Raw genomic sequence first — 15,504 nt, 5'->3', positions numbered from 1 at the left:
GTTCCCGTGAGATCACCGAAGTTAAGCGCTGTCGGGCGTGGCCGGCGCTTGGATGGGTCACCATCCCGCCGCCATGTGCTGTTGCCATTTTTCGGGGTGCACTCAGCCTCGTGATGCCAATTGAGGAGCTACTCGACCGATTAGTAGTGGCTTCGGTCAAAGAATACCGTCCTAACGGTCGGGAGTGCGGTGTGCTGACCACACGCCCCTCCTTATCCGCATCCTCCTCGGAAGATGACACGGCGGCCGGACGGTCCCGGAAGGGCCACTTGTGGCCTACAGACGGAGCTTTTTTTTTTTTTTTGGTGAAAAGAGAACCACTTGCATGAATATCAAAGGCTCAGATGGAAACCCAGTTCTAAGCAAATAAGGGAAAGCAGAAAGGTGGAAGGAGCATATAGAGCGTCTATACAAGGGCGATGTACTTGAGGACAATATTATGGAAATGGAAGAAGATGTAGATGAAGATGAAATGGGAGATATGATACTGTGTGAAGAGTTCAACAGAGCACTGAAAGACCTGAGTCGAAACAAGGCCCCAGGAGTAGACAACATTCCATTAGAACTACTGACGGCCTTGGGAGAGCCAGTCCTGACAGATGAATGGAAATCTAGTAGAAGCCGACCTTGGGGAAGATCAGTTTGGATTCCGTAGAAATATTGGAACACGTGAGGCAATAATGACTGTACGGCTTATCTTAGAAGCTAGATTAAGGAAAGGCAAACCTACATTTCTAGCATTTGTAGACTTAGAGAAAGCTTTTGACAATGTTGACTGGAATACTCTCTTTCAAATTCTCAAGGTGACAGGTGTAAATGGTCGCCTGGTCGTTGAAATCACTAATTGCTATAATCACACTATTTCACTCCAATTTACGGAGCTTGTTAGCACTTGATGTTAGGTTGGCGCCATTAAAATGCATTGTAGTAATCGCTGCTGCTTGCTGGATCGCTGCTGTGTCTCGATGCTGATGCTGGCTCTAAATCTGGTTGTCTAGGGTAAAAACATGAGGTCCCGTGTTTTTCATGTGCTTTTGATGATAAAGAACGAGCGAAACCAACACATATGTAAACATCAAATATTTATTACTTTGGTGGCCATCTTAATTCCACTGTCCACCAAAGACCATAACACAACACAAAGTAGTACTTCCTTTACATGTTCTTTGCATTGTTTTTCCATCCCAAACAATAACACAGAAACACACTTCACCAAAGTGACATTCCGACTGCCTCCGACTGCCTCCGACTGCCTGTATTTATAACATTGTCAAAGAACTACTAAAAAGAGATATAGTTTATAAGTCACATGTACATCTGTTATCATAATTTGTGCAGAAAAGTTATTAATTTGCATCGAGTGACATAATTTAACATGTTATTAAAATGACAGACAGATTTGTTGACTTGACAGAATAATTCTTTGTTACAAAAAGGTCGTTTTTTAGAAGTTTGTCAATTGACTTCTCTAATTTGCATAAATAAGTAAGTAACATGAATTATTAAGAATTACATTGGTTTTCGTCTAAAATAGGATTGATTACGTGAATACTGAGTGAAAACGCTCCTAGTGAACAAATAGGTTTCACTGGGTGATTTTTATTTAAGGAGATCCAAAATACCTAAGTTGGCCACTATTTTTCGTACTTCATATAAATTATTTAAGATGAACTTAGCGTTTTTACATGATGACATTTGCTGTATCAGTGATCAAGTGATATTAACTTTTGTGTGGGTCAGTTATTCATTATAATTTAATGGGTTGACTGTTTATGGAGACATGTTATGCAATCATTGTTAACATACACAATAACTTTTCTATAATCATAAATACTCGTTAAACTGGTTGAATTTGGAAGGGATCGCATACTTCATTAAAGTAAAGCCTTTAATATGTTCCATTACAATACCCCCCTCGGGTAATATCATTTACAGAATGTTAATGATATTAGCCGACTAGGTCAAATGTGTCAATTACTATGCATAATGTGTATGTATACAACAACCGTTACACCGTTTCAAAATGACTTTTTCCTGCAAATATTTTAGTTGTGTTGTTTCAAATTCACTTTGTGTTATGGCTCTCAGTATGACAGCATAATAAAAATATTTAGTAATATATGAAAGTAAAAAAAAAACTGTTAATCTTTGCTCCCAGTGAGCCACATGGAAAATGATCAAAAACAGACACAAATATATCACATGCGATTTTAAGATGTGTAAAAAATATATGTAAATTATTTCATAGTCAGCTCTCATTGAGTCACAGAATAATCAAGATAATAGAAGGAACATAAATATATTACATAGATGGACAGGTCAGATGTCCATAGGAAAATATTGCAACTGTCTGCTCGTTTTGAGCCTTATAAAGGAAATGAAAACAAAGAACATAATTATAAGTATGGACATGATATATAAACACAAACACTAGAGTAGTCACATGTGTGAATATAATATGCATTTAAAAAAAAAAGAAAATATTTAAAAAACTTGTCTCCCATTGAGACACATAGTCAAGATAGTACAAGAACATATTAATACCAAAATTGCACACTTAATTTGGTCACAACATAACACAAACATCAAACTTGTGAACATCTGATTAGCTGTAGAAAATTGCACACAAATCTTATGCCTAAAAAAGAATAGTAACAAAATGATGGGTCTTTCACAACAATTTTTTCATTGTCTTTTACATTTGGTGCAAGTATGTCCCATATTCAACAATACAAAAAGAAAGTACTAAATGTTTGTCACCTTCTTGCCCGTTGCAAGTAAAGAAGATGTCTCAAAATTTAATATTCAATAGTGACAATAAAAATATAAAAACATTCTCTCAGAGATCTGGAACTTTTCCAGGATCTATAGTGGTAGTTGCTATTTGACACACCTAGTGAAAATCTTTGCTGATTATATGCTTTACGGAAAGTGGGTAAGTAACTGTATTCAAACAGGGAAATGTGCTTAATCATGTTTATATGGTTTCAATTCAGTGATGTTTCTTAATCCAAATAACCTTCTTGATCTGGGAAAGATAAGCCTATACGCATTAGGATGTGGGCTTTCTTTTATTTCAAATGGACAAATGTCAATGTTTACTTTAACATATGGACAACCTAGCTCAACATCTTTGTCTATTTCATTATTTTCAAACAATAGATCATTTTCAATTTCTTTAGTTCCTAAGTCTAATGTCTCTTTCCTACACTTAGACACATCCCTCTCTGTTTGCAAAGCATTGACATTTAAACATAAACCTTTGTTTTCATCTGTTCCTCATAACACTGTGTTGCCACTCAACAAATTACTGTTTTCACCCCATTTTTTATGAAGTCCGCTACGGATTCTTATCCACCATATAGGATACAAGGTTGCACTTACCTTTGCTAATTCTTTCCAAAAGGCATCTTTGTTTATACAGTTCCCATAGTTGTTCCACAAAACTTCTAAAAACTTTTCCCCTTTCTCTTGAAAACACACATTTACATTCAATCCCTTTATATTTTCTTTAATATTATTATTATTATTATTAACATTCTCATAGATTAGTGTTTCATAGTTCCCAATAGGCAATAGCTTGTCCTCAGATACACATTCCCTAGTCTGCATTTCACTTAAATTAACCTCATTGTTACCCATGTTTGTCACATCACTTATCTTTATCTCATAATCACTTTTCAATTCTACAAATACTTTTATTTCTTCCTCCACACTCTCATCAATAACATCACTTGATTTAGGATCATTATTTAAATGTCCCTCTATTACTTCTTCCTCCTCCTCCACAACAACCCCATCTTCAGTTTCCCCCCTATGTATCTGAATCTCAGCAATTGTGTCTTTGGCTCCATTAAACACTTCGCCATCCCCCTTATCAAATAAACCCCCCAAAATAGATTCTACTTGTGGTGTGTCTGACTTGTTATTCACACCAGTATCTTTTTCAGCCCAACTATGGAACTCTGCAATACTTTCAACTTCTGCACTTTCACTAACTACCTGTGCTTGAACACTGTTTTTATTAACTGTATCACTTTTACTCATAGTATCCCAAAACCTTTTATTAAATTCTAATTTATTCATTCTAACAACATCAGTATTTTCATGGTATTTACTCTTTACATTGTATCCTCTCCTTTTCCAGTTTCGGTTATGTGTTGTCCTGTCATAATATTGTCTAGCCCCAAAACTACAGACATCTAGTGGGACTGTCCACCGTTTCCCGGCTGGTTTCCTCGGCCTGTCCGTTTGTAGTTGTGGTTTTGTTCACTAGTTTCAACAAACCCCCTTCTATCTTGTTCTCTTCCCCAATACCTATTTCTATCATTCCTGTTATCTCTCCTCCATCCCCCCTCCTGTGTATTGTTTCTGAAATCATTTTCATATCTCCTATCTCCCTTATTTGGAGCATTATTTCCAGAATTTTCAAAGTCTCTCCTCCCATAATAATCTCTATTTACATTCCTGTTCCACCCCCCATACTGGTTGTTGCCAGAGCCAAAACTTTGGTTATTTTCTCTTTCCAAGGCCCTATCTAATCTATCTACAAATTTCAGGAACTCTTCCATTGAATCGTCTGGTCCATGGACCAATTCCCACTGCAGTCTCTCTGGTAATCTTCTTTTTAAAACATCAATTTGTGTCATAATATCAAAAGAGTTATTCAAATGAGCAAGTTTTTTCAATTGATCTCTGCAAAATTTTTGCATTCCCCCTACTTTCCCTCTATACACTGGTCCATTTAGAAATTCTGACTTTAATCTGGCTTGTATGGATTGTGACCAAAATTTGCAAATAAATTTAGCTTCAAACTCTTCAAACGTTTTCCAAGAATCATTATTCTCATTTGCCCAGGATAGGGCCTCCCCTTCTAGAAACCGTTTTACTAACTTAATTTTTATGTTATCTGACATTCCTACAACAAACATATCCTTACATTGGTGAATAAAGTCAATAGGGTGCAGATTTTCACCAGGAAAGCATTTCACTTGGATGTGCCCATACATTGTATTTTGATTGTAAATCGTTTGTTTGGACATCAATGCGTCCTCCAATTGTGTATATTTAGTGTGTATATTTTCTACTTTTGTATCTACATTAGTGGTGTACAGGTTGTATTCCTGTTTAAGGTTTTCTGATGTTTTGTCTATTCTCTGATCTAATCTTTTAGCTTCAGTATCTACTCTGTTGTAGATGACAACAATGCTGTCTGTGTTCGCTTGTATGTTTTCAATTAAACTTTCAACTTTAACTTGAAATTCTTTTCTGAAGTGTATCAACTGTTTGCTAGTGTTCTTACTGAGGGTAGTTTTAATTTCCTCACACTTCTCATTGAGATGAGTACTTAATAGATCAAAATCCAAACTTAACTTATCCAGTCTATCTGTGTTTTCTTTAAGTTTCAAACTTACTTGTTCATTTGATTGTTTAAAATCCAAACTTAACTTATCCAGTCTATCTGTGTTTTCTTCACTTGATTGTTTAAAATCCAAACGTAACTTATCCAGTCTATCTGTGTTTTCTTCACTTAATTGTTTAAGTTGCGAGCTTATTTGAGTTGCAAATCCTGCTAGCCACTCTGTTAAGTTTAATTGTTCACCATCCCCTGGTTCAATTTTTACATTTCCTACGATCTCATCCCTCTCAGGTAGAGACATGTTAACAATTAATTTTGTAAACGACAACAACAACAAAATACCTTGCTTTATGTAGCTATGCTATGATGTCGTGATCGGTGTTCTTGTTGGCTTTCTTCACGTCTATTCGGTTTTATCGAAGCTGAAGTCTTGATTGATGAATTCCATTGACATAATCCAGACGTTAATCTTCCGAGCGGTGTGATGAGTTTTTCGTAGTCGCACAAACACACTTTATTTATTTATTTATTTAATTTTGACATATTTTCACTGTTGCCACACTGCACAAATACACTTTTTTTGGAGTGCTAAGCACTTATGAAATTTATCGCTGCACTATTATCATCGATGCACTTAAAGATCCCGGCTGAGCCCCCACTTTTGTAAATGGTCGCCTGGTCATTGAAATCACTAATTGCTATAATCGCACTATTTCACTCCAATTTACGGAGCTTGTTAGCACTTGATGTTAGGTTGGCGCCATTAAAATGCATTGTAGTAATCGCTGCTGCTTGCTGGATCGCTGCTGTGTCTCGATACTGATGCTGGCTCTAAATCTGGTTGTCTAGGGTAAAAACATGAGGTCCCGTGTTTTTCATGTGCTTTTGATGATAAAGAACGAGCGAAACCAACACATATGTAAACATCAAATATTTATTACTTTGGTGGCCATCTTAATTCCACTGTCCACCAAAGACCATAACATAACACAAAGTAGTACTTCCTTTACATGTTCTTTGCATTGTTTTTCCATCCCAAACAATAACACAGAAACACACTTCACCAAAGTGACATTCCGACTACCTCCGACTGCCTCCGACTGCCTGTATTTATAACATTGTCAAAGAACTACTAAAAAGAGATATAGTTTATAAGTCACATGTACATCTGTTATCATAATTTGTGCAGAAAAGTTATTAATTTGCATCGAGTGACATAATTTAACATGTTATTAAAATGACAGACAGATTTGTTGACTTGACAGAATAATTCTTTGTTACAAAAAGGTCGTTTTTTTAGAAGTTTGTCAATTGACTTCTCTAATTTGCATAAATAAGTAAGTAACATGAATTATTAAGAATTACATTGGTTTTCGTCTAAAATAGGATTGATTACGTGAATACTGAGTGAAAACGCTCCTAGTGAACAAATAGGTTTCACTGGGTGATTTTTATTTAAGGAGATCCAAAATACCTAAGTTGGCCACTATTTTTCGTACTTCATATAAATTATTTAAGATGAACTTAGCGTTTTTACATGATGACATTTGCTGTATCAGTGATCAAGTGATATTAACTTTTGTGTGGGTCAGTTATTCATTATAATTTAATGGGTTGACTGTTTATGGAGACATGTTATGCAATCATTGTTAACATACACAATAACTTTTCTATAATCATAAATACTCGTTAAACTGGTTGAATTTGGAAGGGATCCATACTTCATTAAAGTAAAGCCTTTAATATGTTCCGTTACACAGGGGTAAAATATATGGAGCGAAAGTCTATTTACAATTTGTATAGAAATCAAATGGCAGTTATAAGAGTTGAGGGGCATGAAAGGGAAGCAGTGGTTGGGAAGGGAGTGAGACAGGGTTGTAGCTTCTCCCCGATGTTATTCAATCTGTATATTGAGCAAGCAGTGAAGGAAACAAAAGAAAAAATCGGAGTAGGTATTAAAATCCATGGAGAAGAAATAAAAACTTTGAGGTTCGCCGATGACATTGTAATTCTGTCAGAGACACCAAAGGACTTGGAAGAGCAGTTGAATGGAATGGATGGTGTCTTGAAGGGAGGATATAAGATGAACATCAACTAAAGCAAAACGAGGATAATGGAATGTAGTCAAATTAAGTCGGGTGATGTTGAGGGTATTAGATTAGGAAATGAGACACTTAAAGTAGTAAAGGAGTTTTGCTATTTGGGGAGCAAAATAACTGATGATGGTCGAAGTAGAGAGGATATAAAATGTAGACTGGCAATGGGAAGGAAAGCGTTTCTGAAGAAGAGAAATTTGTTAACATTGAGTATTGATTTAAGTGTTAGGAAGTTGTTCCTGAAAGTATTTGTATGGAGTGTAGCCATGTATGGAAGTGAAACATGGATGATAAATAGTTTAGACAAGAAGAGAATAGAAGCTTTCGAAATGTGGTATTACAGAAGAATGCTGAAGATTAAATGGGTAGATCACATAACTAATGAGGAGGCGTTGAATAGGATTGGGGAGAAGAGAAGTTTGTGGCACACCTTGACTAGAAGAATGCATCGGTTGGTAGGACATGTTCTGAGGCATCAAGGGATCACCAATTTTGTATTGGAGGCCAGCGTGGAGGGTAAAAATCGTAGAGGGAGACCAAGAGATGAATATACCAAGCAGATTCAGAAGGATGTAGGTTGCAGTAGGTACAGGGAGATGAAGAAGCTTGCACAGGATAGATTAGCATGGAGAGCTGCATCAAACCAGTCTCAGGACTGAAGACCACAACAACAACAACAATGTAGTTAAAGTACTCTATCATGTTAGAATACCAAATATAAGACACATTATAACTTAAAGCATATATTTTCAAATCTATTATTATTATTATCTACTTATTACTTGTTGAGAGTTTATCAAGAAGTTCTGTTAAATGAGAGAAGAATTCATCAACATTACTGTTTGGGGCTTGTATAGGCCAATTATTATTAAGCTTTTATTTGCTTTTCTTTATTCTTACTGCTGTTGACTTACATGCTGTTTACATAGCAAGTTCACCTAACAAATCTTTTTTTTTTTTTTCTTTGTCACACTGAATGTTATTTCAATCAAGTGCTTACACCACCAACCTTATTTACCTCTCTACAGTATATATTAAATTTTATAATTATTTAATTCTAATGGAAGCTATAGCATGGACATGTATGTGTTCTTCAATATACTAACAAAGATTGAAGCACTGGTTTGTTCCTAAGGAACTGTTATTACCGTTTTTGTTGAGTCCAAAGCTTTCTCAGAATTTATGACTCCTAGATGTAACGGTAAGTCATATTCGTTACACCAATTTCGTTACTAGTTTTCTTTTTTATTTCTCATATGCCAGCTTCCTGGTGGTGGAGTCCAGTTACAGTGTTCTTGCAGTGTTCAGGAATTATCTTCTATTCCAAATATTCTGCACATAATAGAATATCTTTTGTTTATATTTAAACAGATCATGGTCTTCTGTCTGAAAGTCCTTTCATGTCCATGGTAATCATCATGTTTACAGTAATATTTACATCAGAATTCTCTCCATGCTCTGTCCCTCAGTAATAATACACATGATCTTATTTTAATTTAGGTTGCTTTCTTTTAACATCCCCATAATTATGATAACTTCAACCAATTTGGCTACGCTGTCTTATGATTCTAGAGTTTCGAAATTTATTGTTCCTAAATGGAAAGTAGTAGAAGCATTTGATTCTCTACGAACCATATTATAGTCTATCCACCCAAGCATAGTGTATGAAGATGCAAGCTTAAAAGTATCTTGGCCTGCCCCAAACCATTGCTTGAGTTCCCCCAGTCCATTCCTCCCAGTAATCTTTCACTCAGGCCATAATACCGCTTTTCCAGGAATTTGTTGAGACTGTTAAAGTTCTCATCTGTTCACACTTCCTGAGATATAATTTAGTCCAGAATATCAAGGGCACCCTTCTGCACCTACAGAGGCTGGGGAAGTTAGTGTCTTTCTGCTGGAAATCAGAGAAAATAAGAATTTAGGGAGATGAATTAGCAGGTATAGCAGCCAAGAAGGCATGTAGCTATAATCAGGTGATTCGGTGTGCCATCCCCCCACATGCTATCACTTCACTCTTGAGGTACAGAGTCATATGTATGGGAAGAAGAGTGGCAGTAAGTGCCAGACAATAAACAGCAGCTAGTAAAGCCAACATCACAACTGTGGCACAGTTTCTTCCAGCATGGGATGAGGTCCTTTTCACTTGTTTTCACATAGGTCCCAGCCCTCTGACACACACCTGCCTGCACCAGTGAGAGGATCTTCCAATGTATGACACTTGTGGTGTACAGATCACAGTGTGCCAAATTTTAATTGTCTGTGTTTTATTTTCGGATAAGACGGTAGTGGTTAATTCACCTGCTGATTTGTCCTCTACTTTAGATGACAATGGGAGGAATGTGGCATGACTTCTAAGATTCTGTGAAATGTCCAACTTGCTCCCCAAATATCAGGGATGACTCTCTAATGTTTTATTTTAAGGTTGGCTGCCTCACCTGTGTCTTTCATAATTGATCAGCCATTCACATATCTTTCACATTTATGTTAGCCTCCTTGTATTATCTGTGTTTTAGAAGAACATTTGACCAAAATTGCAGTACATTAAAGGATGTATGATAATGTGATTGTATAGTCACAGATATGGAAAAGGTAAATTTAGGTGGATATAAGCTTTCAGCACCTGCAACTAGAGACACTGCGGAGATAGGAGTTGCCATATATGTTAAAATTTATCATAGTGTGAAAAATTTCGATACTAAATAATGGTACTTTTATAATTGTAGCTATGTACAGGTCCCTATTCTGAAGTTTTTAGCTATTTTTGAAAATCTCGGATTCTCTGTTGTGCTGTCTATCAGACACAGGAAAGCAAATTTTTGTTTATGGGGATTTCAGTGCAGATTTTCTGAAAGACTCTGATGGAAAGCTTGCCCTTGAATCATTACTGGTTTCTTTCAATTTGACATCAGTTATTCCCTTTTCTACTCAGGTAGTACAGGAAAGCAGCACACTGATAGATAATGTTTTTATAGGTGAAGATAAATTTAATCAAATAAAAACTTTTCCTTTTAAGAGTATTCTGTCTGGTCATGATGCACAGCTAGTTACAGTATATGACATAGTTCCGTACAGTAATGCAAAACAGTCCTACAAAATAGTGTATTTATTTCATAATTTAACAATTGCAAATTTTAGGGAAAGAGACTGGGATGATGTGTACAGGGAACCTGATGCTAATTTAAAATTTAACCCATTTCATGATACATTTGTGAGTAATTTTAATACAGTTTCCCTAAGAAGACAATGAAACATAATTGTAAGAAACCATCTAAAACTCCATGGTTCACTAAAGGGATAAAAAGTATCTTGTAAAAAAAAAAAAAAGGCAAGTGTATCTTATAGGTAGAAAGAGAAATAGTCAAACGTTATAAAAGCTATGGCACTGTATTAAAAAAAAAATTATTAAAAAGTCCACAAGTATGTGCATTATGTCTGAGATTAGCACCTCTGATAATAAAATTAAAACAATTTGTAATATTATTAAAAGGGAAACAGGACACCCGAGAGCAAAGAAAGACTGTTTTTCTATAAAACTCAGTGAAAAGCTTGTTAACAAACAGTCAGAAGTAGAAAATATGTTTAATATTCATTTTTAAGTGTTGTAGAGAAAATAGGATCCAGCTATTTATTAGAAAGTGCAAGGCAGTATATGGAAGAGACATACCTATCCAGTTTGATAAATTTGAAATTCAACCCACCTCTCCTAGTGGTATTAGGAAAATAATAAATTCATTCAAAAGTAAAAGCTTGCATGGAACAGATGGCATTTCAAACAGAGTACTAAAAGGTTGTTTGCAACGGATAAGTAAGATTCTCAGCCATATATGAAGTAGCTAACTGAAGCAGGGCATTTTTCCAGATAGACTGAAACATGATATTAGTAAACCATTGCATAAAAAAAGGGATAGGTCTGATGCTAACAACTTCCATGCAATCTCAGTTTTATCCAAAATTGTTGAAAAAGTAATGTATTCAAGAGTAGCTTCACATATTTGTAAAAATGAAGTACTAATAAAATGTCACTTTGGTTTTGAGAAAGGCATTTCAACTGAAAATATTACATATGCTTTCACATATAAAATATTGGATGCTCTGAATAACTGAACTTTTGACCATGTGAATCATGAACTTCTTCCAGATAAGCTTAAGTATTGTGGTATGTGTGGCATAGTGGACAAATGATTTAATTCAGAAGGTTGAAATCAACAGTACAGATATCCTGCAGAAATTCGATGAGTCCTCTGACAGGGGAGGTATCACAGAGTTCAGTCTTGGGTCCCTTATTGTTCTTAATATATACTAATGACTTGCCACTCTGTATTCATGAAGATGCAAAACTAGTTCTTTTTGCTGATGAGACAAGTATAGTAATCACAACCAACAAATAAGAATTAGCTAAGGAGGAAATTGTAAATAATATCTTTCAGAAAATTATTAAGTGGTTGTCTGCAAGTCTTTCAAGAAATTATTAAGTGGTTCTTCACAAATGGACTCTCACTAAATTTTGAGAAAACACATTATATACAGTTCTGTGCAGTACATGGCGTAGCAGCATTGATAAATATAGACAATGAACAAAAGTTTGTTGCTAAGGCAGAACATTCAAAATTTCTGGATGTGTGCATTGATGTGAAATTTGACCAAAATTGCAGTACATTAAAGGATGTATGATAATGTGATTGTATAGTCACAGATATGGAAAAGGTATATTTAGGTGGATATAAGCTTTCAGCACCTGCAAGTAGAGACACTACGGAGATATGAGTTGCCATATATGTTAAAATTTATCATAGTGTGAAAAATTTTGATACTAAATAATGGTACTTTTATAATTGTAGCTATGTACAGGTCCCTATTCTGAAGTTTTTAGCTATTTTTGAAAACCTTGGATTCTCTGTTGTGCTGTCTGTCAGACAGAGAAAAGCAAATTATTGGAAGAAACGCTTAGGTTGAGCTACTTATGCTATGAGAGTTATTGCAAATTTGGTGATAAACATGTCAATAAATTAGCCTACAATGCTTATTTTCATTCACTGATTTCACATGGCATTATATTTTGGGGTAATTCATGACTAAGAGAAAAAGTATTTTTTGCACAAAAGTGTGTAATCAGAATAATAGCTGAAGCCCACCCAATATCACCTTGCAGACATTTATTTAAGGAACTCAGGTTATTTACAGTGTCTTCACAATTCATATATTCACTTATAAAATATGTTATTAATAACCATGGCAAATTAAAAAAAATAACAAAGTGCATAGCTACAACACAAGAAGAAAGGATGATCTTCACCATTCTGGGTTAAATCTCACTTTGGCTTGGAAAAGGGTGAATTACACTGCCACAAAAATCTTTGGTTATTTGCCACACAACATTAAAATTGTGACATATAGCATGCAAATTAAAAAAAAACGTCTGAATGACAACTCCTTCTCTGCAATAGATGAATTTTTAGATGTGAAGTAGTAATTGAAAAAAATTTATATCATTTAAAGAATACTTGTGTTAAACTGACACATTCCACATCAGTACAAAATATCGTATTCATGGTCTATGGAACAAGTATTAATGTGATATATGAACAGGAGAGAGACTGGGAGTAAAGGTCCTGGTAACCTTGTCATTAAGAGCCCATAACCCATCACCCTCCTCCAAACACACACACACACACACACACACACACACACATATACCGTATATACTTAACAATAGTTGATCCAACAACCCTAATATGGGTGTGAGCCTACTAGTCTTGGAGAAAGAGGGTGACCTATACACCTGGCTGTAAATAATATGAATCAGTATATGACATATCATTTTTCACAAACATGAGGTATGCACAAAAGTGTAGCTTGTTGTCGAAGACCAGAAAGTATCATCTAACTGACTAGTGATGAGTATATATTAGTAAATATCCTGTTTTCCATTTGGAACATTTTAAGAGTTTAGATGGAGGCCAGTAGGTCATGTAAAATTTAATAGAGTCATTTTACACATTAACTATTGTTTTTCAGATTCTGATGGCCTTTAAAAAAGGTGGACTTCGTAAAGGTGACTCCGTACTGATCCATGCAGGTAGTGGTGGTATTGGACAAGCTGCCATCACCTACTGCCTGTTTCATGGCTGCACTGTTTTCACCACTGTTGGAACACAACAAAAGAAAGAATTTATTCTCAAAAACTTCCCACAGGTGAGTCTTATATTTCAGTTACAAACATTTGGCTACATCATTTTCAGTCATACTTGGAATGTGGTCAAGTTTCCCTCTGTGATACATCTCCATTGACCTCTTCATAGATCTTCCATCATTTATTCCTTAATTTCAAAACATATGGGACAATATTTTCAAAAGAATGCAATGCCAAGGGCCACAACATTTTCTTGGAGTTGATCGTCATACATATGAATGTTCGGATATATAACTGTTTCTAGAGAAAATGCCAATCATTATTTAAAAGAGTTATTAAGGTGCAGCAAGCTGGAAGTACCCATACTGAAAAAAGTGTAAATTTGTATTAAAGTACATGAACCAAAACAGAAAAAAATACATAATTCAAACCACAAAGTAATTGAGGGATGATGTAAAATGAGATATAAATGAATGAATAAGAGAAAACAGAGAAAGAGGTCACTTGTCATTGCTTTCAGTCTGAGACTTACTTCTTAAGAAAGACAGGGTTGGAAAAGTAGACTAAAGATCCATATTCAATTGAATATTGATATTGTACAAAGTAAATTATCTGATGATTGATGACAATCAGGAGTGGTAACTAAGTGCGATAAGTTCACTCTCCAAAAAACTAATGATTTATTGCAAATAAAAATTAAAAAGAAGTTCAAAAGTAGCCTTCTTCCTGTAACTTATCATTCTGTATATTAATTGGTCCAGTTTTGTAACACAGAAAAAAATCACGCAGATGATAATGGACAAGTCAGAAAAGCGTAATCCATATAAATGGAAATGGAAATGTTTATGTGTATAAAATGATAAATCTCTGGAAGTTCTTCATCAATTGCTTTGGAATTTTGACACAACATTGCAGTCAGGTATGAACGTATTTTTATATAACAGTTTTTAACTTTATATAATATATGCAAATTTGGAATACATAAATGTGAAAAGTTATTAGCAAACAGGAAAGTTGTATTTATGGCTAATCAGCTTATGATTGGAGTACCACTACAGAATGCATTTGCATCACGATAAACAAGGATCAAGATCAGCGAGAGGGGGTAAAAGGAGATGCACTGAGGGGTGTGAGGAAATGAATGTAGAAAATGGAAAGGAGGAGATGGACAGAGAGAGGGGTCAGGAAGAGATGGAGAGAAGGGAAGCGGAAGATGGACATAGAAAGAGGGTGAACTGATAGAAACAGTGGACAGATAGAGATGGACAAAGACAGGGTATAAAAGGAAATTAGGAGATATATCCAATTCCTATACATATTAGAAATATTTGCTTTCTCTTTTCCTTCATTTCCATCTAAGCAGAATGAGCCACAGCAATGCACTGCCAAGTACAACTTGTAACTAATAAAGAAAATATGTAAATATTCTAATAATATGCATTTAGTTTATGAGTCTGCATGTTCAGAATTGTCACACAAACAGTTCATTCTGTGTTATTTGGTCCTTGAAGAAACTATCCATTCTTCTTGTATGCTTTTGTATAATGTATACCAGAATTAATTACATATTTCAGGCAAAATGATGTTCTCTAAAATTTTTTGGGGAGTCTTGGCTGTATTCCATTGGAGCAGAACTAATTGTGCATAAGCTTATTCTTCATTAATGTATAAGGTTTCATAAAGTAGAGATTAATGAATCAAACAATGGAAAATCCAGGATGGAATGTAACAATACTGTGAGAAGGAACATTGCTACTCACCATATAGCGGAGATGCTGAGTTGCAGATAGGCACAACAAAAAGACTCTCACAATTATACCTTTCAGCCATTAAGGCCTTCGTCAACAATAGACGCACATTCACGTGCGTGTGCACGCACGCACACACACACACACACACACACACACACACACACACAC

General features: G+C 35.3%; 1 protein-coding gene across 1 annotated transcript in view; it reads left to right on the top strand.

Moving 5' to 3' along the window:
- LOC126203689 (fatty acid synthase-like) overlaps nucleotides 1-15,504 on the top strand; it is a 469,334-nt gene that overhangs the window by 299,795 nt on the left and 154,035 nt on the right. The window contains exon 26 of the mRNA XM_049938059.1: nucleotides 13,471-13,647. Coding sequence (XP_049794016.1) covers nucleotides 13,471-13,647 — 177 coding nt within the window. The remainder of the gene's footprint in view (nucleotides 1-13,470; nucleotides 13,648-15,504) is intronic.

Source organism: Schistocerca nitens, chromosome 9 (assembly GCF_023898315.1).
Source record: "Schistocerca nitens isolate TAMUIC-IGC-003100 chromosome 9, iqSchNite1.1, whole genome shotgun sequence".
Taxonomy (NCBI): domain Eukaryota; kingdom Metazoa; phylum Arthropoda; class Insecta; order Orthoptera; family Acrididae; genus Schistocerca; species Schistocerca nitens.
Note: the sequence above shows the minus strand (reverse complement) of the source record. Positions and strands in the feature narration are given on the sequence as shown.